Consider the following 25,767-nt stretch of genomic DNA (forward strand, 5'->3'; position numbering starts at 1 on the left):
GACACAGTGTGTGTGTGTGTGTGTGTGTGTGTGTGTGTGTGTGTGTGTGTGTGTGTGTGTGTGTGTGTGTGTGTGTGTGTGTGTGTGTGTGTGTGTGTGTGTGTGTGTGTGTGTGTGTGTGTGTATTTGTAGGCTGTTTGTGTTTGTTGTACAATGTGTGTGTGTGTGTCTGTGTGTGTGTGTGTGTGTGTGTGTGTGTGTGTGTGTGTGTGTGTGTGTGTGTGTGTGTGTGTGTGTGTGTGTGTGTGTATTTGTAGGCTGTTTGTGTTTGTTGTACAATGTGTGTGTGTGTGTGTGTGTGTGTGTGTGTGTGTGTGTGTGTGTGTGTGTGTGTGTGTGTGTGTGTGTGTGTGTGTGTGTGTGTGTGTGTGTGTGTGTGGCCTAGCATTACCGTGTGGGGACTCGCCTCCCTTATGGGGACACATTGGAGGTCCCCATGAGGGAAATCATTAATTTTAGGGTGAAGACAGGGTTAGGGTTATGGTTAGGGTAAGGGTAAGGTTAAGGGTTAGGGTTAGGCATGTGTTGGTTATGGTTAAGGTTAGGATAAGTCTCCAGGAAATGCATGTAAGTCAATGTAATGTCTCCTGAAGTGATGTATACATGGTGTGTGTGTGTGTGTGTGTGTGTGTGTGTGTGTGTGTGTGTGTGTGTGTGTGTGTGTGTGTGTGTGTGTGTGTGTGGTGTGTGTGTGTGTGTGTGTGTGTGTGTGTGTGTGTGTGTGTGTGTGTGTGTGTGTGTGTGTGTGTGTGTGTGTGTGTGTGTGTGTGTGTGTGTGTGTGTGTGTGTGTGTGTGTGTGTGTGTGTGTGTGTGAGTTGATGTGGCAGGCAGACAGGCAGGTGTCAGTAGGTTATCTGACATATAAATGGCCAACAATTCTTTTTTGGGGGGCGGGGCTAATGGAAGGCAATTTGAAATATGTCCAGATTCATAAGAGCAATGTGTATACCGCGTCTTGTGAATATTGGAAAACCTATATGCGAGTAGTTTGGAGTAATTTGCGACATGTAAATCGTCAAAAATGGTGTATTCGCTGTTAGCTTGCGACCTCCATGATTGAGCTCTCAAAAAATTTCTTCGCAATTTAGCATTATATTGGATAGGGGCTAAACTTGTCCTGGATTGGAATTTTTACGATCATTTCCCCAGGAGGAGTTAGCAAATCTTTCAAAATGGCTGACTTTCTGGGGGGCGGGGCTAATGAAAAGCAATTTCAAATATGTGACCTGCTCTATCGAAATCAGTCGCATTGACCCGAAGAAACATTTTGAGTTGTGTACACTGTAAAACAAAAACAGTTTTTCACAGAAATGTACTGTATTATTTTTATTTTACAGACCTTTCTTGTTTTTCTATATTACGTGTAAATACCATAACAATACAGAAAATTACTTTTATTTAAAATAAATAAAGGTTTTATTCTGTAAATTGGTTTGATGAGAAATTATTGTTTTTTTACAGGATAATTCCATTGTTTAATGGTCTTGAATGTTAAATTACATTGAATTCTATGTAAAAACTAAAAACACATAAAATACACATAATTCTACTGCATGTAAAATGAAGGCAACTTTCTTTTTTTTGTTGCAGTAAAACCTTTAATGTAACAAAATGTAAAAAAACAAAAAAATAACTATTCTGTACTGTTGTAGAATAAAAAGAAATCTTATTATAAAACATCTCTAAAATGTTAAATAAATGTATACATCTTCACAAAAAATGTAATATATTGCAGAAATACCCAAAAATGATTTTGTGTAAATAAAGTAGTTTTCATAGTATACTAAAATAGTTCACTGTAAAAAAGTGTCAAATAAAAAAAACGTAAAATGTATGTAGAAAGCTACGGCACTTGAAATGGAATCCAGCCATACAACGGCAGACAAGACAAGCAGGATTGGAATGAGTCCACAACACTCCTGATTGGTTGATATAAACGTCATCGAAAAAACCTGCTAATGAGCACTGTCCGGGCCTTTCAATCCAATTTGAAACTTCCACGTCAGTTTGAGCTGTTCTCCTGCGGAGCTACAGCTGTCTGTATGTCTGCTCACGAATTTATGGACTGATATCGGGATAGTTTTACATCTACACGTTAAATATGGGCACCGGGACGTCAACAGAGAACAGAAGACTTGAGATCTGGTGAGTGCTGCAACTTTAATGGAGTTAAACATGTATTTAGATAATCCTTAGTTTGTGAATGTTTAATTGTGTATTTAAGGTTACGTTTCTTCTTCTAGTTCAGTGAGTTTTGAGTGATGAGACATATATTTTAAGGGAATCTGTGGAATCTCAGCTTTCATATGATACGTTTGTGCAGATAGCATGAAGTAAAAAAGATCGCTTTTGCCAGTTGCTAAAGTAGCGTTAGCCCCGTTAGCTGTTAGACTTGTGTTTCGTTTAGTTAAAAATAGTTAATATCGTCAGTTAGCTGAGTTTATTCCCGTTAAGTGGGTAAGCATCATTAATAGGTTGTTACATTTTAAGAAGTCCTGAGATGCTGTTTCTTGCAAGATGTCCCACCGGCGGGACAATCGGGCTATACAGGTTAACAAGGTGGCTGCTAACGTTAGCTTACAGCTTATTGCAGTGCTGCCGCTGTTGCAGTATAACTTGAGTCATGACTGTCACCATATATATCTATGACTGTCACTACCCGATCCGTCCCCCTGCCCGATCGGTACTGCGCATGTGCGAGATGGTCCGCCATATTGGACAACTCCGGACGGCAACCCAAGATGGACACTTGACACAGTGGCTTTTAGCAAAGCTGAAAAAGAAAACTCGAGAGAGATGAGTTATTGTTATTACAACGTGACTTCACTATTATGTAACAACTCTTTTTATGGGGTTCTTTTATTTGGGGTTAAGTACATTGTCAGAATAAGTGAGAAATGAATTTAACTTCTGTTAGACAGCCATATGCCATACATTTTTGCATACATTCACAGTAAATATGTATTCAGTATGATAGCTGTCATAAGATTCATAAGAGCAATGTGTATACCGCGTTTCGTGAATATTGGAGTAATTTGAAGTAATTTGTGGCATGTAATTCGTCAAAAATGGTGTATTCGCTGTTAGCTTACGACCTCCCCGATTGAGATAGCAACTATTTTCTTCGCAATTTAGCATCACATTGGATATGGGCTGAATTTGTCCTGGATAGGAATTTTTTTCCATAATTTCCCTAGGAGGAGTTCGCAGGAATGTGCTTAAAATGCATGAAAAACGCACATTGTTGAATACGGCCAACTTCCTGTTAAAAGCAATTTGAAATATGTGTGCAATTATAATAGCAATGTGTATACAGCGTTTCTTGAATATCGGAAAAACTATATGCGAGTAGTTTGTAGTAATTTGCGACATGTAAATCGTCAAAAATGGAACATTCTCCGTTCGCTTACGAGCTCATCGTTTGAGCGATCGATTATTCCTTCGCAATTTAGCATTACATTGGATATGGGCTGAACTTGTCCTGGATTGGAATTGTTCCGATCATTCCCCTAGGAGAGGTTCGCAGAAATGTCCTTAAAATGCATGAAAAACGCACATTTTTCAAAATGGCCGACTTCCTGGGGGGCGGGGCTAATGGAAGGCAATTTGAAATATGTGTGCAATCATAATAGTAATGTGTATACAGCGTTTCGTGAATATCGGAAAAACTATATGCGAGCAGTTTGGCGCAATTTGTGCCATGTAAATCGTCAAAAATGGTGCCTGTGCCAAAATTCGTGAAGTTCTGAGAAACTATATGTGACTACCACACAATAGGGGGTGCTAGTGAGCAGTTTTTTTGAAAAATTACGGGTTTTTTTTACATTCTCGAAAAGGTTGTGGGCTCTGACGTGTGTCCCAAGTTTTGCGTCCGAAGCTCATTTTATGCTATCGCAATTTTAAAAAATGTATAGGCCACGCCCACATTCTGAATATATTGTGACACTTTAAATCTGAGTTCGTAGTCACCTCGAGAGTATGTGTAAAAAAATGTGTCCATCCGCTCTCGAATTGGTGGTGTTTTTATAGTCCAAAATGAAAATGCTTTGGTGTGCCTATTCCCCAAGACAGACTGAACCTATCTACCAAAATCTGTGATGTTTGGATACAATGTTGATAAGTTATGAGCATTTATTTCTAAGCCCCACCTTTTTGCGAGTACGTTTTGATTGACGGCGGCAATATTTATCGTCCTAACATGCTCATTTTCTACGGTAATGTGTCTGACCCTCCACCGATGCTGTATACGAAGTTTGGTGTTGAAAAACTGAACATTTAAATTGAAGTGAATATTTAACTGTTTTGAACATTATGGTAATTTACATTTAAATGTAGGCGGAGCTTAGGTTCCAAGAGGATTATTTGTAGAGCAGGTCCACTCGGATATGTGTGCAAAATGTCAGGTCATTTGGAGTTACGGTGCAACTTTGTAAATGTATTCCGAAATGGGCTTTTGATAGGTGGCGCTAGTGAGCAGGTTGGAATATTTAACCCATTGACTCCAGAATATTGTAGTTTTCACCAGTCCTGGCGTCCGTGCAAAATTATACAACTTTTGAAGCGTCCTAAAAAAATAATTCCACCAATAACAATAGGTTATTGGTGGAGTTGTGCTAGGACGCCGTTGGGTTCTAGCACATCGTGCTCGGGCCCTAATAATAATACCACCAATAACAATAGGTTCCTCGCACTTCGTGCTAGGATGCCGTTAGCGCTCCGTGCTCGGGCCCTAATAATACTGACGATTTCAATAGGTCTTTGCACTTCGTGCTCAGGCCCTAATAACAAGAAAGGAACGCGTAAATACAAATAAACGGAACCCTAAACATCCTGCTTGATTGCGCACAAGTAAGCCTCTCTGTTTTTTGGAGTGCCGAGCATTCAGTTTTTTCGAGGTCAGCATTTTAATTTGAGAATATGCTAAATTCTCAAATTCAGTCAACTTCAGCTTCAATGATGCAAGTTAAATGGGAAAAATGTTGAATCCCACCTGAAGACACTATTTTAGGAGAAACGTTTTGGCCCCTACACAGGCACATGATGGGACTCAACAGTGAACCTTTCATTCTGATAGTTCCTTGGTGTCGGTTTGGAGTGTCTGGGAAAAGTCACTTTCTGGGAAAAGTCACTTTCACTGTATGTAAGAGAGAATTAACTGTATTGGTATCAGTATTATTATTTATTTTTTAATATAAACAAACAGCAATTACCCAAAGTCCAAAAACACATATCATATAAAAAACAAATAAAGTATATACACGATGCAATTCGATGAAAACTGTGCTTTTGTAATAGTTGCAATTAGTCAGTGTGCATTGGCAGAGAAACATTGAGGTATGTGGATTAAAATGACAGAATGTCAACGGTTACATTAAGGCAGGTCTACGTTTTCATTGTTCTACATAAACAACACAGCTACTTAACTTACTGTACACAGAGATAGTTAAAGGAGCACTTTATATATATGTTTTAAAAATGGTATGATTTGTCCACATAACTACAAGTCATTTATTTATAACATCATAACTTAATTTCCCCTGACCAGCTTTTGAAACATGAGTTTTTACACCTTTTTCTTACCTTCTATGAACCACTGGTGTTTGTCAAACACTCACAATCTCAGATGTAAGTAAACAATTTGAGGTAATACACACATTAAAGTAGTTAAGTAGTAACTGAACACAAACTGACTTTGGTACCAAGTCCCATAATCCCTACAGCACTTTGATTAAAAACAGGAGAAAAAGATAATGCACAGCGGCTTCAAGTGAAGCCAGTAAGAGCGCATGCCAGCATGCTGTCAATAAAAAAAAGACGGAAGAAGAAGAAGCTTGATTTGCAAGGTGAAGAGCACTTGGATCCATTGGGCTGTCAGAGTGAACAGATTACCCTTTAACACACAACCAGTCCAAACAGGCAGCAGTGAGCACCAGCCAATCAAACACACAGAGAAGTCAAAGGGATGTAGGAAAGACGATGATGATGATGATGATGATGATGATGATGATGATGATGATGATGATGATGATGATGATGATGATGATGATGATGATGATGATGATGATGATGATTTGAGATCAAACACAAACAAAAGTTCTAGGAGAGGGGTCCAAGCTGTTTAGCTTTCTCTTTTGGTCAACCTGCGAGTATTTTAAATGACATCCAATGTGATCCAACATGTTGTCTTACACTATCTCTCTCTCAACATAGAAGTGGATTTGTTCTGGCTTTAAAGTATGAGTAGAGATGACAAACAGGAAGAAGCTGTATCACATGATGCAGGTACCTTAATAAGAGGACCAGGACTATTTGATGGGGTCACAGTTGTACAAATATAGCACCCAGTCAAAGGTGATGGCTTACAAGGGTCTGAGCAGTCGGGATGTCTAACAGCTCCACTTGGAAGACGTTGGAAGAAGTGCTCAGGGTTGAGGAGATATAATCCCTTCAGTGTCTTCTGGGCCTCCCCGGAGTCTTTTCAGTAGCAAGTGCCTGATCTCTATCAGGAGGCGTCTGGCTGCATCAGTCACGACTCACGAGGGTCATTGGTTCCCCTCATCATGCACTAATCATTTCATTCATTCATGTCCAACAGGTAACTCGGTGGTCTCAGCAATAAAGGAATCTTAGTGGCAGCCCAGGTCTTGCGCCCAAAGTGTTTTCACCCCAAGTAAGCTGACCCTCTGCAGTCCTTCACATGATAGTATGTAGATTTGTATAATAACGTTATAAGCTTCATTCTGTGGATTACTTGGACAGAGGAAGTGCTTTCAATAATGTTGTTGTGAAACCCTTATCAGCTGGGACGAGTGACCCTGTGATGGAAACGTATTTTGGCAGCTTGTATCAGCCATCTCCTTCTTTAGATCACTTCAAGGTGTGGAACTGGCATTCCATCTTCATGTTGTGTTGAACTAATAACTAAACTGACCTGAAAGTGATAGTACAGTCACATGTATGGCAGTACCCGAGAGCCATTATGGTTTGATACCCAGTTCAGAAGGTGAACTGCAGCGTGTCCAGCTGCTCCGTGGAGCTGTCAGACCTGAGGACGAGTGTGGGTGCTTCCAGGAGGGCTGTGTCTCTGATGCAGACCAGGCTCCTGTTCAGCTGTTCTTCAAAAGGAACCAGACCATTTGCTGGATTTCTCTTCTTGATATATCAATCCCACCACTTTTTAAATTCAGGCTAGTTTGCCAGTTAGTGCTGATGGCTGGTTTCCATTACAATGGCACCATTAGTTCTTGTAGTGGAGCTTTTGTTCTCACTGTCATTCCAATCCACTTTTGGCCAAATAAACAACATTTCCTGTCACCTAAATGAAATTCAAAGCAGTTGGGGCTGCTCAGAAGAAGAGGTATCATGCTCTGTAACAACGAAGTCTGCCTCCTGTTCAGATGGCACAGTGAACTTTAACTCGGTGCGTCTCCAATCACACCTGACAGATGTTATAGTAGACGGTGTGTGCGTGCCTCTCGCCGACTGAGTCGCCCGTCGTATCAAACATACAGTCTTTGTGTGTGTGGATCTCTGTCATTGGCACGTCTACACTGTTCGAGTTGTTGTGAGCGTGAGGATTCTGCGTACCATAAGATGACCCAGCCTGAAGAAAAAACACATTACATTTAGACATTAGATGCAAACATATTTAAAGCATATGTCTGAAACAACAACAATGATGGACACATGTGTTGCCATAGAACACAGGTCAATGTGCCAGAAAGGATATGTGATACACACACATGTCCCATCCAGTCGGAACGGGTTACATGATAAAGGTGAGGAAATAGGTTAGTATACATAAAATATACATTTGCTACTATTGTTTGTATTTGAATGTACTGCTGCCAAAGGAAAATAAACATGTTATTTGTACATATGTTCTACTCTGGTGTTTGACAGATTTATGCTTAATTCTCTCCAAAAGTCATCTGAATGGAAATTTGTCATTTTGAGGCTATTTCAGTGAAACAAGGCTGATTTGAACATTTGACAGATTTATGCTTAATTCTCTCAAAAAGTCATCTGAAGGGCAGTTTTGGAGAGAATCAAGCATAAATCTGTCAAATGTTAAAAACAGCCTTGTTTCACTGAAATAGCCTCAAAATCACAAACTGACATTCAGATTACTTATGGAGATAGTTAAGCATAAATGTCATCTGAATGGCAGTTTGTGATTTTGAGGTTATTTCATTGATACAAGGCTGTTTTGGACATTTGACAGATTTATGCTTAATTCTCTCCAAAAGTCATCTGAATGGCAATTTGTGATTTTGAGGTTATTTCATTGAAACAAGGCTGTTTTGGACATTTGACAGATGTATGCTTAATTCTCTCCAAAAGTCATTCATTGTAGACTTTATTGCCACCTACTGGCTCAGCCTTCTTGTTCGTGCTTGTGCCGAGACATTTTGTGAAATGAAGGTTGTGTGACATTTATTTTTCTAAATAAAGGGGTAAACTTTAACTAGACAAGAGATTGCTGAGCATTAGGTGTTGGTAGATTCGACAGATACAGGCAAACAGATACATCATTATTTTTGCCTCAAATTGCGTTCCTTTGGCTAGGTGCTACATTAATAGCATAACAGATAAGCTAACTCACTTTGTGAGTTTATACAGTAATAAACAGTTCTGTGACTTAATGAATTCTTAGTTCTCAGTTGGTTATGAATGAACTGTTTCTGCCCAGCAAAAGAGTGAAGCAGAGTGGGTGGGGCTTGACAAAGTCTCACAAGGATTTAAGATAAGAGTAAGGGATCTAATCTGTTGTGGTTGACTCCACGATCTGAGAAAACACTGATGTAACGGTTTGTAACCCAACAGGTTACAGTCCAGTTACAGCTCAGAGTTGTAATCGACAGGTTTGTGTTTCCAATCAGAAGTTATAGAGAGTGATATTTGATTTGGGATTTGTAATTGCCTCCAAAAGAGCAAACTTTTTCTGTTGTTATTTAAGTTAAAGGTCACCTATTATGCACTTTTTGATGTCTTTTATGAATGAATATGTGTCCCCGGGGTGTAAGGAGACTCACAAGGTTTCCAAAAATACAACCCTCTCTCTTTTCCACCTTACCCAAATCTCTAAAAACGGGTGAACAACAGAGCTGATCCAGATTTACTGCGTCATGACGACATTACTAAAATGTGGGCGGGCTTTACGTTGAACTCCTGGCAACGTCCCGCCCACCCAACCTATCGTCCCCTATCAGAAATAAATACGCTGTATCAGAAACAATGCGCGACGTGTTTGGGAAGTAATATGGTCTGTGTTTACGTTAGCAAGCATCGCTAACACTCCGAGCTAACGCTGTACTGGAGAGAGTATGTGTAAAGAAGCAGGATATAAAAGGAACTGTCCTTGTGGTAACCCCGCGAGAGAGAAAGCGTTTGAGCTCCATACTGTTTCAGAGAGAATGCTTGATGTGGTTTGGAACATAATATGGCGTTTAATCACGGCAGCGTTTAGCTAAGTTTCTGCTGGTGGACAGCCTTCTCTTCACAGAGCTCACTGCTTGCATGTGGACGCTCCAAAGGGGCGTGGCCAGCAGCAGCTCCAAAGGGGTGTGGCCAGCAGCAGCTCCAAAGGGGTGTGGCCAGCAGCAGCTCCAAAGGGGCGTGGCCAGCAGCAGCTCCAAGGGGGTGTGGCCAGCAGCAGCTTGGCTTCATTTAAAGGGCCAGACCCAGAATCAGCACTTTAGTAACAGGGCTGAAATAGAGGGGTATGAGGCATGCTACAATGGGTGACCCTATAGAGACATGTTTTGTATAGATATGGCCCTATAATATATTGTTCGAATACAGTATAATAGGTGAGCTTTAAAGGTAAAACGTCTAAAAAGACTTAATACATGACTTTAAAAGGTCAGAAAAGTAAGATTAAGTTAATAGCCAACATACACAGAGTAAGATTTTCATCGATACCTTTTCTGCTCCACTGAGGGGGAAATCTTTCCGACAGAGATGGGCGATGATTCCCGCTGCCAGAGCGTCGCCCAGAACGTTGATCATGGTTCGAAACCTGTCACTGTAGAAACAGGTGTGATTAAAGGGAGACACCGTGAAACCTAAACTACTCTGGACGAGAGTCTCAGAGTAGTAAAGACGTCATCCTTGTGACGTCTTTTTTTTTGTAGACGTCACAAGGATGTTCCTAAGGAGTGCATCATACATCACATTACATTACATTGCATTTAGCTGACGCTTTTATCCAAAGCGACTTACAATAAGTGCGTTCGACCAACAAAATACAAACTTGAAGAAAACAGAATCATATAAGTACATCAGGTTTCATAGAGCAAAAACATTTCAAGTGCTACTCAACTGGCTTTAGATAAGCCAGTCCTTTATTAGTATATAAGTGCTTTGTTAATAGTTCTATCGCTCGAGGTGGAGTCGAAAGAGATGAGTTTTCAGTCTGGAAGGTGTGTAAGCTTTCTGCCGTCCTGATGTCAATGGGGAGCTCATTCCACTATTTTGGAGCCAGGATAGCAAACCCACGTGTTTCTGCTGATGGGAACTTGGGTCCCCCTCTTAGCGATGGTGCAGCGAGTCGTTTGGCTGATGCAGAGCGTAGAGCACGTGCTGGGGTGTACGGTTTAACCATGTCCTGGATGTAGGAAGGGCCAGATCCATTTGCAGCATGGTACGCAAGTACCAGTGTCTTGAAGTGGATTCTAGCAGTTACCGGAAGCCAGTGGAGGGAGCGGAGGAGCGGAGTGGTGTGGGAACATTTAGGAAGGTTGAAGACCAGACGAGCCGCTGCATTCTGGATGAGCGGCAGAGGTCGGATGGCACATGCAGGTAGACCAGCCAGGAGGGAGTTGCAGTAGTCTAGGCGTGAGGTGACGAGAGCCTGGACCAGAACCTGCGTCGCTTTCTGGGTCAGCTGGGGACGTATCCTCCTGATGTGGTAAAGCGTGTATCTGCAGCAGCGGGTTGTAGCAGCGATGTTTGCAATGAAGGACAGGTTGTTATCTAGGATCACACCCAGATTCCTTGCAGTCTGAGTCGGGGAAACAACAGAGGTGCCAATGTTGATAGTCAGGTCAAGAGTGGGACAATCTTTTCCCGGAAGGAAAAGCAGTTCAGTCTTGTCAAGGTTGAGCTCGAGGTGATGAGCAGACATCCACTGAGAGATGTCAGCTAGACAGAAGAGATGCGTGCGACGACCTGGGTCTCTGAGCGGGGAAAGGACAGAATGAAATGGGTGTTGTCGGCGTAGCAGTGGTATGAAAAACCATGGGGCTAATGACAGATCCGAGCGAGTTTGTGTACAAGGAGAAGAGGAGGGGACATTGTCATACACAATGACAATGTAGAAATTGTCACATCATACAAATACCATTTTCGATGACCACCTCACATTTGATGTGAATACTGAGTGTATTGTGAAGCGGGGTCAACAGAGGATGCACCTTCTTTGCAAACTGAACTCTTTCTCTTCAGGCCTTTCATTCTTTGTCGTTTTTACCAAGCATTCATTGAGAGCCTTATTTGTTTTTTCTTTTATCTGCTGGTTCCATAGCCTCACGCTGAAAGACAGGAACAGCCTGAACAGCATTGTTAAAACCTGCTCCAAGATCATCGGCGTGAAACAGAGAGACTGAAACTCCTTCTGTCACCAACAGATTCTGCGGAAAGCAGAGAGCATTCTGAACTCTCCAGGTCATGAACTCTCCAGGTCATGAACTCTCCAGGTCATGTACTCTCACATTAATTTCGTCTGTTGCCATCAGGGCGTAGATATGCTCTACCTGATCAAAGGACTAATCGCTTTTCAAAATCATTCATCCCTTCTGCACTCAAACTTTTAAATTCTTGAAAGGCTTTTAACTTGATTATTTATTTATTATTGTGATGCTATGAACTATTTATAGTGTAAATTGGAATGATCCACATCTGTGCTCCCAGGTGTATCTGTGTGTTTTCTTCTTGTATGTTCCTGCCTGTGTACATGACATAAGCTGCTGCTCATAATCAATTGCCCCTTGCGGGATTAATAAAGTTGTTGATTGATTGAGTAATGGATTTACTCTATTCTACAATGTACCATGTACCGTTAATAATACTGAAATGCTGAGACGGAGACCTTTCTACATAACCAGTACTGTAAACTCACAGAATCCAGTCGATGGCCACGATGAGTGTGATGTCATCTGGGGGCAGGCCTACTGATGTCAGTACAATCACCATGGTAACCAGACCAGCCTGAGGGATCCCTGCTGCACCGATGCTGGCAGCTGTGGCCGTGATGCTGCATGAGGACAACAGAAGTAAGAGTCAAATTTAACATAATATATGTATTCAAACTAAATGTATTGGCCTTTTCACAACTTAAAGTCCTTACTGAGAATCACATTTTTGTTGCATTGTATCGATTTGCTGTACAATCACATTTAGGACTGAAGCATGATTTGTGCTATGCATACAAAGTAAAGTATACGTTATAGTGGGAATCTCTTGCAGTAGACATATAATTAAAAACATTCACATATTGTGTCCATTTGTTATAGATTATTTCCATTTGGGAAATAAAGTCTAAACAAGTTCTTCAAGTTTCTCAGACAAACAATGTCTGTTGGTTTACCTGATGGTGACCAACTGGCCGAAGTCCAGCTCATAGTCATTAACCTGAGCAATGAAGATGGCCGCCACAGCCTCGTACAGTGCCGTCCCATCCATGTTGATTGTAGCGCCCACGGGTAGGACGAAGCGAGCAATTTGTCGGTCCACGTGGCAGTTTTCCAACAAACACTTCATGGTGATTGGAAGCGTGGCAGAGCTGAGAAGATACGACATTTAATGACTACCTTGAAAACATCCACAGACCGGCAGGTAAAGCAGGGCTGTCCTTGACTCTGACCTGGAGGAGGTTGCCAGGGCGATCACCATGGCCTGCAGCAGCCCGCGGATGTAGGTAAAGGGGTTCTTCTTGGTGAGGACAAAGTAGAAGAAAGGGAGGAGGATAAGTCCATGGACAAAGAGGCCAGCGAGCACGGTGATGCCATACCAGCCCAGCTTCTTCCCCAGCGTGCTTGGGTCTTGCATGTCCAGGATCTTACCCGCCACCAGGAAGACGATTCCAAATGGGAAGTACCTGAAGCAAACAAAACACTGATGATTTATCAGTTAGACTCTTTACAGTGGTGAAGCTAACCGTGTACAGTTGTTCCGAAGAAAACAACATGGAGGTTATCCTCTGGGGAGCAGGAATACATGGTGTTAATTGTATAGCAATGAGATTTATCTATTACTTAATTCAAGTAGAAATTCTGGATTGATGGTGAAGTCATCAAGCAATCATCCTCGCGGGATGATGAGTATCCACCTCATATTTGATATATAAACATATACGTGACTGCATGGGCTAAGTGTGGGTCATGGCGATCATTCTGATGTTAGGATAACTAGTCAGGCCCTCTGCCTAGCCTGCACTCTCTCCTCCCCCCCTCTGTTTCTCTCTGTGTGTGGTGTGGTGTGGTGTGGTGTGTGTGTGTGTGTGTGTGTGTGTGTGTGTGTGTGTGTGTGTGTGTGTGTGTGTGTGTGTGTGTGTGTGTGTGTGTGTGTGTGTGTGTGTGTGTGTGTGTGTGTGTGTGTGTGTGTGTGTGTGTGTGTGTGTGTGTGCGTGTCCTGTTGAATGCAGGAGGTGTGCTGGTGTCATAAATAAATGACATGGAACTTTCTGTCAGAACACTGCTTTCACACTACCATAACAAACCACTCTCGGTGTGTAACTATATAACATTGTGTCTATTAGTATATACATTTTTTTCTATTCCAATTCAAATACTTTAAATAATTGATCATACATTCTGTGAGAATAAAATGTAAATTTCATTGTGCAACCCTGTGTTCTAAATTGACAAATAAACAAATAAGAAATTGAATTTTAGAATCCTATACTTTGCAGAAATGTGTCTTCACATCTATATAAAAGTCTAGTACTGTATTTATATCATGTTTAAGCTTGTAAGTCAGCTTTAATTACTATTGGATGTAGTGAAACAAGAAGAACCATCCATCCATCTTATCCCGCTTATCCGTGGTCGGGTCGCGGGGGTAGCAGTTCCAGCAGAGAGCCCCAAACTTTCCTTTCCCTGGCGACATCAACCAGCTCTGACTGGGGGATCCCAAGGCGCTCCCAGGCCAGCCAAGAGATATAATCCCTCCACCTGGTCCTAGGTCTACCCCTTGGTCTCTTCCCAGCTGGACGTGCCTGGAACACCTCCCTAGGGAGGCGCCCAGGTGGCATCCTAACTAGGTGCCCAAACTACCTCAACTGGCTTCTTTCGACGCGAAGGAGGAGCGGCTCAACTCCGAGTCCCTCCCTGATGACCGAACTTCTCACCTTATCTCTAAGGGAGACACCACCCACCCTGCGGAGAAAACCCATCTCGGCCGCTTGTATCCGCGATCTCGTTCTTTCGGTCATGACCCATCCTTCATGACCATAGGTGAGGGTAGGAACGAAAATGGCCCGGTAGACAGAGAGCTTTGCCTTCTGGCTCAGCTCCCTTTTCGTCACAACGGTGCAGTAAAGCGACTGCAGTACCGCTCCCGCTGCTCCGATTCTCCGGCCCATCTCACGCTCCATTGTTCCCTCACTCGAGAACAAGACCCCGAGATACTTGAACTCCTTCACTTGGGGTAAGGACTCATTCCCTACTTGGAGTGGACAGTCCATCGGTTTCCTGCTGAGAACCATGGCCTCAGATTTGGAGGTGCTGATCCTCATCCCAGCCGCTTCACACTCGGTTGCGAACCGATCCAGTGAGTGCTGAAGGTCGCAGACCGATGAAGCCATTAGAACCACATCATCTACAAAAAGCAGTGGTGCAATCCTTAGTCCACCGAACTGCAGACCCCCCCCCCCACGACTACGCCTCGAAATCCGATCCATGTATATTACAAACAGGATTGGTGACAAAGCGCAGCCCCGGCGGAGGCCAACCCTCACCGGAAATGGGTCCGACTTACTGCCGAGGACCCGGACACAGCTCTCGCTTTGGGAGTACAGAGATTGGATGGCCCTGAGTAGAGACCCCCTCACCCCATACTCCCGCAGCACCTCCCACAGTAACTCCCTGGGAACTCGGTCATACGCCTTCTCTAAGTCTACAAAACACATGTAGACCGGATAAGCGTACTCCCAGGCCCCCTCCAGGATCCTTGCGAGAGTAAAAAGCTGATCCGTCGTTCCACGACCAGGACGGAATCCGCATTGTTCCTCCTCAATCTGAGGTTCGACAAGTTCGACAAGCCTGACCCTTCTTTCGAGTACCTTGGAGTAAACTTTCCCGGGGAGGCTGAGTAGTGTGATGCCTCTGTAATTGGCACACACCCTCTGATCCCCCTTTTTGAAAAGGGGGACCACCACCCCGGTCTGCCACTCCTTCGGTACTGTTTCCGACTTCCACGCAACGTTGATGAGACGTGTCAACCATGACAGTCCCTCAACACCCAGAGCCTTCAGCATTTCCCGGGGCTTTGCCACTGTGGAGTTGTTTGACGACCTCAGTGACCTCCCCCCGATTGGTGTTGATCCCCCGTCATACTCCAGCTCTACCTCTAACATAGAGGGCGGAGTTGTCGGGTTCAGGAGTTCCTCAAAGTGTTCCTTCCAACGCCCTAACACTCCATCAGTTGAGGTCAACAACGTCCCATCCTTACTGAACACAGCTTGGATGGTCCCCTGCTTCCCCCTCCTGAGGTGTCGGACAGTTTTCCAGAACAACTTTAGTGCCGCCCTTTTCCATGTCTTCTCCGAACTTCTCCCACACCCGCTGCTTTGCCTCGGCCACGGCTGAGGCTGCTGCCCTTCGGGCCTGTCGGTACCTTGCAACTGCCTCGGGAGTCCCCCGGGATAACAAATCCCTGAAGGCCTCCTTCTTCAGTCGGACGGCTTCCCTGACCACCGGTGTCCACCAGGAGGTTCGAGGGTTACCGCCCCTTGAGGCACCTAAGACCTTGAGACCACAGCTCCCCGCCGCGGCTTCGGCAATAGAGGCTTTGAACACCGACCACTCTGGTTCAATGTCCCCAACCTCCACAGGAATGCCCGAAAAGCTCCGCCGGAGGTGTGAGTTGAAGGCCTCCTGAACTTGGGCCTCCTCCAGACGTTCCCAGTTCACCCGAACTACACGTTTGGGCTTACCAGGTCTATCCAGAGGCTTCCCCCGCCACTCGACCAACTCACCACCAGATGGTGATCAGTTGACAACTCCGCCCCTCTCTTTACCCGAGTGTCCAAAAGAAGAAGAAGAAGAAGAAGAACGAATCTCAATAAATATTCCCTTAACCGTTCTGTTATTACTGAAATATGTTTCATCAGCTTTACAACTACAGCCGTTTATTCTCATCAGCTAACACCCTCCAACAAACCTTCAAATCAAAGAGCAAAGTGTTCAGGAGCAAAAGACTAAACTAAACTGAACGGAACTAAACTGAAGTGAACTAAACATGCAATGTGCAATACTGTGCAACACCTTATAATGTTAACATGTTGTTATTATAATGTTTGGAGTCTGAAGCTCTTATTTATTATACACATTAAAGGCTTCTCAATTCTCTAATTCTCCTCCTCGACTCCTTTCCTCGACTCCTATCCTCGTGTCTTAGTCCCGCCCACAGGAGATGCGAGCGGAGGACTGAGGAGGGGAACCGAGGAGAGAGGAGGGGAAGCAGCAGGCGGTTAGAGAAATGAGAACTCCTCTCCTCTGAGCCGTCATTTCTAAAGCATATAATCAGGCTACAGCCATTGTGTATTTTATTATGTGAAGCACTAAATGGTCTTGGAAAAATATCGACTCTTTGTTTGTAGATATCTACTAAACTACAGCATACAAATACAGAGAGTAATGTAGGCCTGTTATACTGAGTGATATATATTATACACACTGCTCTGCTTTCTGCACGGACCTCACAGCTGTTCTCTCTGGAAACATCGCGTTGCGATGAAAGTAGTTAATAAAATAATATCCAGGGGATGCATGCAGAGCTGTCATTGGCTGATATAAGTCCGGCCGCGCGTCACGACGCTTTGAAACATCACTGTTGCTGGAAATGCATCCACGAAGGAGCCGTGGAGGACCCATCAGTGTCTCCTCGATTAGAGCTCCTCCAGAGAGCCTCCTCGACGCTCGGTCCTCGATTAGAGAAATGAGATGTCCTTCAACATGGCGCGCTGAAATCCATTTCCGGGTCACGACCGGAGGACCGAGGAGTCGAGGAGGGGAAATTAGAGAATTGAGAAGCCTTTAACCTGTTAAACCACGAGCCTGTTTTTCAGGTTTCAGGCTCGAAAATGACATTCCCAGAACAAATGACTATAACTTCACTTCTAAAAGGTTTATATGAATAATTGTTGTTGTCAAAGCAAGGTTACATCTGTGAGTTAGATATAGAAGTGTCAGAATCAATATAGATTTTTCTGTGTCAGAGTAAATTCAGATGGAACATAGCAAAAAAATGTAAATTCCTGTCTCCGCCTAAAGAAAACCCATTACTTATAGTGAAGACCAACCTTGAATGATGGGTTAGTAGCCTAAAAGCTTTAGGAATCCAAAGTATAACATATAATAAGTACCCTGTATCAAGATTGAGGTAAAACAAGTGACATTTTACCTTTTTAGACAGGTTTATGAAAATAAAGTCCAGGCGGAATAAGCTTTGGGCACATTTGGTTCCATCAGTGCCATTTGACCTTTTTCAGGTACCAGACTATAAAAATCATTGTATTACATTGAATCATCACTATATGTATTCATTCCACCCAAACAATAAAAAATAAATAATTAAAAAGAATAAATATATTTCTTAAAAAAAGAAAAAAATATTGTTGTGTGTGTAAGTGTAGGTGTGTGTGTAGGTGTGTATGTGTAAGTGTAGCTGTGTGGGTATGTAAGTGTAGCTGTGTGGGTATGTGTAGGTGTGTATGTGTAAGTGTAGCTGTGTGTGTATGTAACTGTACCAACGCACTATACAATAAAACTACACTGTAGGTCATTGTGTGTAGGTGTACTTGCACAATAAAAAAAAACGGAAACATAGGTAACATTTGACTCAAACTGGGGCAGATTTATTTCAAACATTTTACCAACACACTATAGGCATGTAAAAACAACAAATATTTTACCAACACACTTTACAATAAAATCACACTAGGTATATAAAAACAACAAGTATTTTTTTTTTTTTTAAATAAACACTCGCAAAATGTTATACCTACCTGAACTTTATACCTACCTGAATGTTCCAGTATTTAGGTCGTGCCACTCCCTGAAACAGTTCTTGTTGACAGTGAAGCACAGAGGGACCTGGTACTTCCTGCAGTACACAGGTGTCTTCACCCTTTTGAGTCCAGCATCTAGGCACCTCCCGCAGTTCTTCCTGACCTTGGTGGCATCTTCCTCATAATACTCGGGCATGCATGTGAGTGGTGGAGGAGGAGGGGGTGGTGGAGGTGCAGGGCCTTCAGCAGGGCCTTCAGCAAACTCCAACAATTCTGCAGCAAGCTGCTCCCTGAAAGTCTTCTGGGTGTGTGGCTTTGTCCTGCTGGGGTCACACCTCATCTAACAAATGTGGAAAAACAAAGAGATTAGATTAATTCACTGGCTTATAGTTATAGGATAATATTGGACTATAAATGAATAATATTACACCAAATAAATAAGTAAACACATATATATATATTCATTCACTGGCCATTCATTTAGAAAATGTAACTCCAAAAAGACAAGTAACACTATTTAGCATTTTGCCTAATCATTCCTGTAGCTTCTTGGCTAAGCTAGCACTGTGGCGCAGTTCCACCTAACCCCCTAAACGCACCAGGAGCATCTGCGCTGCGTTACGGCCGCGCCGCGGCGTTCGCAAAGATCGCGGCCACTCTAGTCAATGGGTGCTATTCCACCAGACGCTCGAAGCGTCCCAGAAGCTCCTCGCCGCAAGGAATTTCTAAAATATAGGATGAATCCTATTTTTGACGCGGCGCGGCGCAGGCAGGAAGTGATGAAAATCACCTTGTTGTCTGCTTTGCTGGTTGAGGGGGTGCACCGGGTGCACCCAAAACCGGCTCCTTCTCCTCCCCCCCACCACCGTCTTTCAAGGAGGAGAATACATGCCAGCGTTCTCCTCCGGTTTACAGGCACTGTAAATTATATATATATACAATAATTATAATGATGAATGCATATTTTTTTACCACTAAAATACAGCAACACATCTTTGATTCATGTCGTTTATAACTGGAATATTACAATTATTATTAACTGTGTCTGTAGTCTACAACACAACAACATAGGAAATAACAACAATAAACACGATTTAAACAGACACAAACATAAACCATTTAACTATGTGGCCTACTACTTGTAGAAGTACAAATGTCCAGGAAATATTCCAAAATCAACAACAACTGCGAGGCTGCACACACGACGCTCCGCTTCCGCAACGTTTTGAAACGCGCCTGGTGTGTTAGGTCGCAGGAGGAGGTCGCAGCCGCAGCGCAGCGCGGCGCAGCGCGGCGCAGATGCTCCTGGTGCGTTTAGGGGGTAACACATAAGTAATATATAAAAACAGAGAGATTACATACCTTTCCCGTGGTGGAAGTTCAACATCCGAGTCACTACTGTCCGGATCCAGGTCTGGCTGGAGGAGATCTTCCTCATCCGACGAAGAGTCATCTGGTATGATCATAGCTATCGTCAGCTAGCATCTCTAGCACCTGCTCTGTGGTGAAGCTCTCCCTTCTGGCTGCGTAATGCGTAATGGAGTCGGAGCGGGCTTAGTTTATACTACGCAGGATCATATCTTTGGAACCCATTGGTTGATTTGGGTGATTGACACCTTTTCTGAACCGTTAGAGCCAATAGAATCGAGTGACAGTTAGTAAGTCCCACTAAACACTTACGTCAAGTAGAGAGAGGTTTGCGTAAACAGCACGTCAGACAGCATAAACTCGGGACTGCGAAACTTTATACCAGGGGTCTCCAACACGTCGATTGGGCAGCTTTTCAGTAGTTCGCAGCTCGATTATTGATTATAGCGTAGTAACGTTGCTTCTTGATTTTTCGGCCACGGCCGGACAATAAAGTTTTTTTATTTTAGAATTGTTTCTGTCACACGAATATAAAATTGGTCGGTGACGCAGAGATCAAGGAACAGACGTGACAGCGGCTGGGCGACACCACACACGGACCAGTCTGCTTTCTCCAGCAGCACCAATCAGAACCAACGGCAGAATGACCCGCTCTGAATCAGGCTGCGGCTCAGAGACACACAGGGAGGGATTTGTGTTTTTGAAAAACACTCGTTATCGTAATGTCAGGTTTTTGGTGAATTTAATCAAGTCTTGGATTGCAGAGTATGAATGTCCTCATGCTATTTTCAGTTGATAAATACGCGTGTAAAGTTTGTGAAGGCAGGAAGAAAGCTTCCGCGATCACCGTCTCCTCTCTGTTCCTCCAAGCCCCGCCCCTTCCTGAAAATAATGAGTGACAGGCTGACAGTGACCCGATAGAAACTTTATTATTTACTTAATCACTGAGATATAATGAAGCTAACTTAATCTCATGCATTCATGGGATTCATGTAACAGTAAGACAGAGAATGTAAGTGTGCACCCACATGCACTATTTTTGTTTTTATAATGCTGTTGTAAATACTCCTTGTCTGCTGTGTTCAGACTCAAGTCATGTGTGCGATGCCACATTCAGGACATTCAGTGTCCTTTTTTTAACAGAAGACTGTTGCTAGAAGCTGCAGCTAGACTGCAGCTGTATTAGTTTTTTGTTTTTGAGGATGGAAAAATGTCACACACAGATATAGGGAGGCTAGACCTACAATTGATTAGTTATGGTTTATAATTTCATGTCAACACGAAGAAAAAGTAAAGATGGCTGCACTGTTCAGTGTCAATCCTGTGGAGATGGAGGTTATAAATCTCCAAAATCATGTTCAGCTTAAGTCTCAGCAAAACTCACAACATTTCTGGAGCCTTGTATACGCCCAGAAAACTATAAGAACATTCACCAAGCAGCACTGAACATGTCTGCTTTATTTGGTTCTGTATACATCCCTTTGTGAAGCAGCTTTTTCTGGCATGAATGAAATCTAAATACAGAACAAGACCGACTGATGAACATGTAAATGACTCTATTAGTGAACCTAAGTCGGTCCAGCATACACCTGTATGGTAGACTCCATGCAGCGCCATTCATCTCACTAACTGTAAAAAAGAGTGAATGCACTTATTTTACACACGTGCCATAAGATGCTTGCAAGGTGGTGATTAAGTCGATGTATTTATTATGTGGGCCATACTAAGAAGTGAAAACATTGTAATTTGCTCTTGGACATGTATGTGAATCTTCAGTGAAGTACTTACTATGTTGTCCATATTAATATGTTAGAAATTGTCGTTGTTTTGGACCTTGATGTGAAGTTAAGATTTTAGATAAGCTTTAGGTATTGCAATTTCACACAAAAGTAGCTTAATTCAAATGATGAGTGCTATGTGAATAAATGTAAGCGATGTGATGCAAGTACCTCTTGGCCACTTTCATTTTTTCAAAGTAGCTCTCAGGTGGAGAAAGGTTGGAGACCCCTGCTTTATACCTACTCTGCTGCCATGAATGTAATGATAGATTATCAGGAACAATTCTAAAGTGACTAAGAGACATTGGATTAACTTTAAACAGCGTTTTTATTCCCTTGAACAAGAGCTTTGATCACAAAACAGCAACGGTAAGACATACTTATTGTTATGGTTTTGAAAACTGTTGTTTTTTTTCTTCTCTGTTCTGGCTGCTAGCTCAGTGAGTTTGTGTCCTACAGTGATGATACTTATAACAAAAATAATCTGTGGAGTATCAGCTTTCAGATGATATGTAGTTTGTGCAGAAAATATTAAGTTTTAAAGATCGTTTTTGCTAGTTAGCACCGGATGTAGCATCTGCCCGTTTTAGCTAAGGGCTAATGCTAACGCTTCTTGTGAGACTTGTGTTTTGTTTCTGTAAAAATGGTTCGTATTGTCAGTTAGCTGAGATTCTTCTCGTTAATCTGGTATAACACATTAATAGGTTTTTAAATATTAAGATGCCCTGAGACACAGTGTTGTGAAAGAAAAAAAACAGGGTCCCCGTCGGCGGGGACCTTCGGGCTTAACAGGTTAATGTGTCTGTGGTTACTGTAGTTTTAGAAGAATCACTAACACAGGAGCTGTAGTTCAGTGTTGTGTTGAGTATCCAGGTCATTAGGCTTTGATTGGCTGTTTTTAAACTGCTCCGGTGCTGCAGCAGGAGGATGTCACCTCCATGTGTTTGCCCACCTGACCATCTGCCCACCTGACCACCTGACAGGTCACTAGGTCAGATTCAAGAAAGCTGGTCAAGGATACCAGGATGCTTCTGTTTCTCCTGTCAGATTGCCGCAAGGTCAACAGGCTTTGGCTTGGTTGGGTGTCTGCAGTGGGACCGTTATTAAACAAATACTAACTAAAACAAATTAAATAACAAACTATAATTAATATTTTGAATCATGTTTCTTATTTAAAAGATGCTTTCACATCTGAAACAATGCCAAGAAGACACATCTTGGCCTAACAGGAGGATCATTGGTCAGATGCAGGTCTCCCTTGAAAAAGAGATCTATGATCTCAATGGGACCAATCTGGTTAAATAAAGGTTTGAAATGAAAATGAGATCACATAATCTGCACTTTTTTATTCTAATCTATTCTGCTCCATTTCTTCTTGCACTATTTTTTAATTGTTGTATGTCCTATGTTGCATTGTTGGAGGAGCCTGGGACTTGAGATTGTCATTGCCATTACTACACTACAAAAAAAAAAAATCTTCACCGACGGGTGAAAAATAGTGTTCAGGTAACACTTAAAGACTTTGTTATGGAACGCAAAGCAGAGTAGGGGGCTAGTACACCCTCCTGAGGGTCCGATTGTGGATGTCATGTGAGCAAAACATGGTGAAAACCGTCTGTCTCAATGCTCGGTGAGATGTACAGTGTCTAAATTGTTTAAAGTTCAACGTAATTAAACTCCATGACATTTATGAGAGGGACTGCTCGAAAGTAGGATATTTGGGATATCCGTCGTAGCCAGGGTTTACGATCAGTTTTTGGGTGATTTGTACTGAGGAACAAGTATCACATCACCGACGGGTGAAAAATAGTGTTTTGGTCACACGGGGTGTTCAGGTAACCCTTAAAGACTTTGTTATGGAACGCAAAGCAGAGTAGGGGGCTAGTACACCCTCCTGAGGGTCCGATTGTAGATGTCATGCGAGCATAACATGGTGAAAACAATCAGTCTATATTAACAATCGGGACGGAAATGTTCGGATTTCCAAAGGGAGGTTCTGTGAATAAATAAAAAATCAAGAACCGAAAGAATTGAACTATTCATATCTTAGACTGCACTGTAACTTTTATCTTTTAATGTTTATTTTATTAGCTTTTCTTTTTAATGACTGATTTTAAATGCCATTTTCTTAATGTCTTTCATTTTTTGTTTTTCTTTTAATGTTTCTTTTATTATCTTTTACTGTTTTTAAATGCCTTTGTCTGAATGTCTTTCATTTTTGTAAAGCACCTTGAATTGCCTGGTGCTGAAAGGTGCTATATAAATAAACTTGCCTTGCCTTGCCTTCTTACCGAAGGGTCACTACAATTCACTTCATGATGATTTACCAAATTATACTTCCTGTTGTATCAGTGCAAGTGTTACCATGGTTACCAAAAGCCAACATTCTGAAAAATATGTATAAATGTATTCATCTATTTTCTGCTGGTGCAGTGGCCCAATCAACCCTAATAATATCACCTCCAAATCAGAGAGCAAAGCGTTCAGCATGTGAAGCTGAATATTTGCAGTGACTGTAGCTTAGAAGTGACACAAATATAGGAAGTGTGTCTGTCTGTTCAGTATTCAGGTCGTTGAGCTTTGTGGGCTCTGCGGATGTTTTTAATCTGCTCAGGTGCCGCAGCAGTAAGTTGTCACCAACTGCACGCTTTTCCCCCCCGACCAGTCACTAGGTCAGATTGACAGAAGCCCTCCTCTGTGTCACAGATTCTGTAAGTACTATGTGGACGTTCAGAGTATTCTTCTCACCACACAGCAGCGTTGATGATCTTCATGACACACTCGTTGATACACTGGCAGACGTTGACCAGTGGAGCTCCTCGCTCCCCCATCCTGCCCAGCAACAAGCCTGCAACATACCGTTTACACATCTTTATAGGGAGAACCAACTGCACTCTAAGTTGTGCAGGATGATAAATGTAAATTAGGAATCCAAGGGTTTATGGGTTAAAAAACGAAGCATGTCTAAACTAATGCCAACACGCCCTCAAATGAAATGAAATGCTTTATGGTTGTAGAAAGAATTTAGTTTGGAGTGAAATCGTGCAACACCGTGAGGACAAAGCCTAAATGGTTTGAATCTTTTGACTGCTATTTTTTGGGGAAATGTTTACAGCTCAAACTTTTAAACATTAATGTGAAGAAAGTTAAATTAAAGAACTTAAACATCTGATATGTTTCACACCAATGATAAATGACAGAAAACTGAATCATTATAAAAACTGAAGAGCGGAAAACATCAGGACTCAACAACATCATGTTCTGCTTCAGTCTGCTCACCCATGGTGGCGGAGAAGATGACGATGCCCAGGACGTTCATCTGTTGGCTGGTGCCAGGACTCGTTTTGTACGTGACATCTGGAGGCGGGGTCAGCTCAAGGTACACTGTCCGACCTTTAGGGTCATTCTCATCTGGGAAGACGTAGACGAAGTTGGGCTGCACGGTTCTGGTTGGGACTTTGAGGATGGGAATCAGGTCCGTTTTGTACTGAAGGAACACAGTAGGGTTAGTCACAGCAAGTGTAAAAGGTATTGCACTTTAATTCTGAGTTCTGGGGGTTGTGTCACCTGCTGAAACGTGGCCTCAATCAGATTAGAGGGAACCATGTTCCTGTTGAGTAACGAAGAGACACGGAGTCTTATTTACCTTTCATACAAAGAATATATGACTGGAGACTAAGAAAGAAGCTGCTTTATATTTTGCACTACCTTCTACACCTCTACCACAGATGAGCAAAAATGACTTTGAAAAATGAAAAACACTCAAACTAATCAGGGAGGAGCAGTGTTACGATCAGCTGACCTTCAGCAGGATGAAGAAGAGTCGGCCAACATGCCACAGCAGAGATCATTGCAACGTACCGCTGCTGACTCAACTAATCTGTCACTCATCCCCAGCAGGATTACTAAAAATACACTAATCAGCCCTGGCTGTAATCGGATTGATGTGGGTTGGTGTGCTTTCTACCATTTGTAAGAGTGACGTCTTCAAATGTCTTGTTTTGTCAGAGCAACGGGCTAAAGACACAAAGAGATTCTGCTTATTAAGATAATAAAACGTCTGAGACATTTTGAGAATGATTGGCAGTTTGTGGCACCATCATTGACTTATATAATCAACAACAGAACCAATCCAGTCCAAGTGAACTAAACCTCCTCTCGAGCTTTGCAGTGAAAAACAACAAAGGCTGCACAATACTTCCTTTTTGTATTTGTCACCGCGATGTCTACTTGCACAATAAACATATAGTGATTTCTAACATTTTGGAATATGCATTCACTTTTTTTTTATTTGCTCCTTTAAGATACTGTTCTATCTCAAAATACAATCCTATATATTTTTATCATACATTTTATATATGTCAACATGAACACTTTTTCATGATTCT

General features: G+C 42.5%; 1 protein-coding gene across 1 annotated transcript in view; it reads right to left on the bottom strand.

Annotated features, from left to right (window-relative positions):
- Nucleotides 1-7,433: 7,433 nt before the first annotated feature.
- Nucleotides 7,434-25,767, bottom strand: part of LOC117445049 (excitatory amino acid transporter 5-like) — a 30,501-nt gene continuing 12,167 nt past the window's right edge. Inside the window, exons 3-10 of the mRNA XM_071203040.1 lie at nucleotides 24,947-25,016; nucleotides 24,659-24,866; nucleotides 24,128-24,227; nucleotides 12,867-13,100; nucleotides 12,591-12,785; nucleotides 12,123-12,257; nucleotides 9,926-10,028; nucleotides 7,434-7,604 (exon numbers count right to left, since the gene is read on the bottom strand). Of these exons, the coding sequence (XP_071059141.1) occupies nucleotides 7,434-7,604; nucleotides 9,926-10,028; nucleotides 12,123-12,257; nucleotides 12,591-12,785; nucleotides 12,867-13,100; nucleotides 24,128-24,227; nucleotides 24,659-24,866; nucleotides 24,947-25,016 (1,216 nt within the window). The remainder of the gene's footprint in view (nucleotides 7,605-9,925; nucleotides 10,029-12,122; nucleotides 12,258-12,590; nucleotides 12,786-12,866; nucleotides 13,101-24,127; nucleotides 24,228-24,658; nucleotides 24,867-24,946; nucleotides 25,017-25,767) is intronic.

Source organism: Pseudochaenichthys georgianus, chromosome 4, assembly GCF_902827115.2.
Source record: "Pseudochaenichthys georgianus chromosome 4, fPseGeo1.2, whole genome shotgun sequence".
NCBI lineage: Eukaryota > Metazoa > Chordata > Actinopteri > Perciformes > Channichthyidae > Pseudochaenichthys > Pseudochaenichthys georgianus.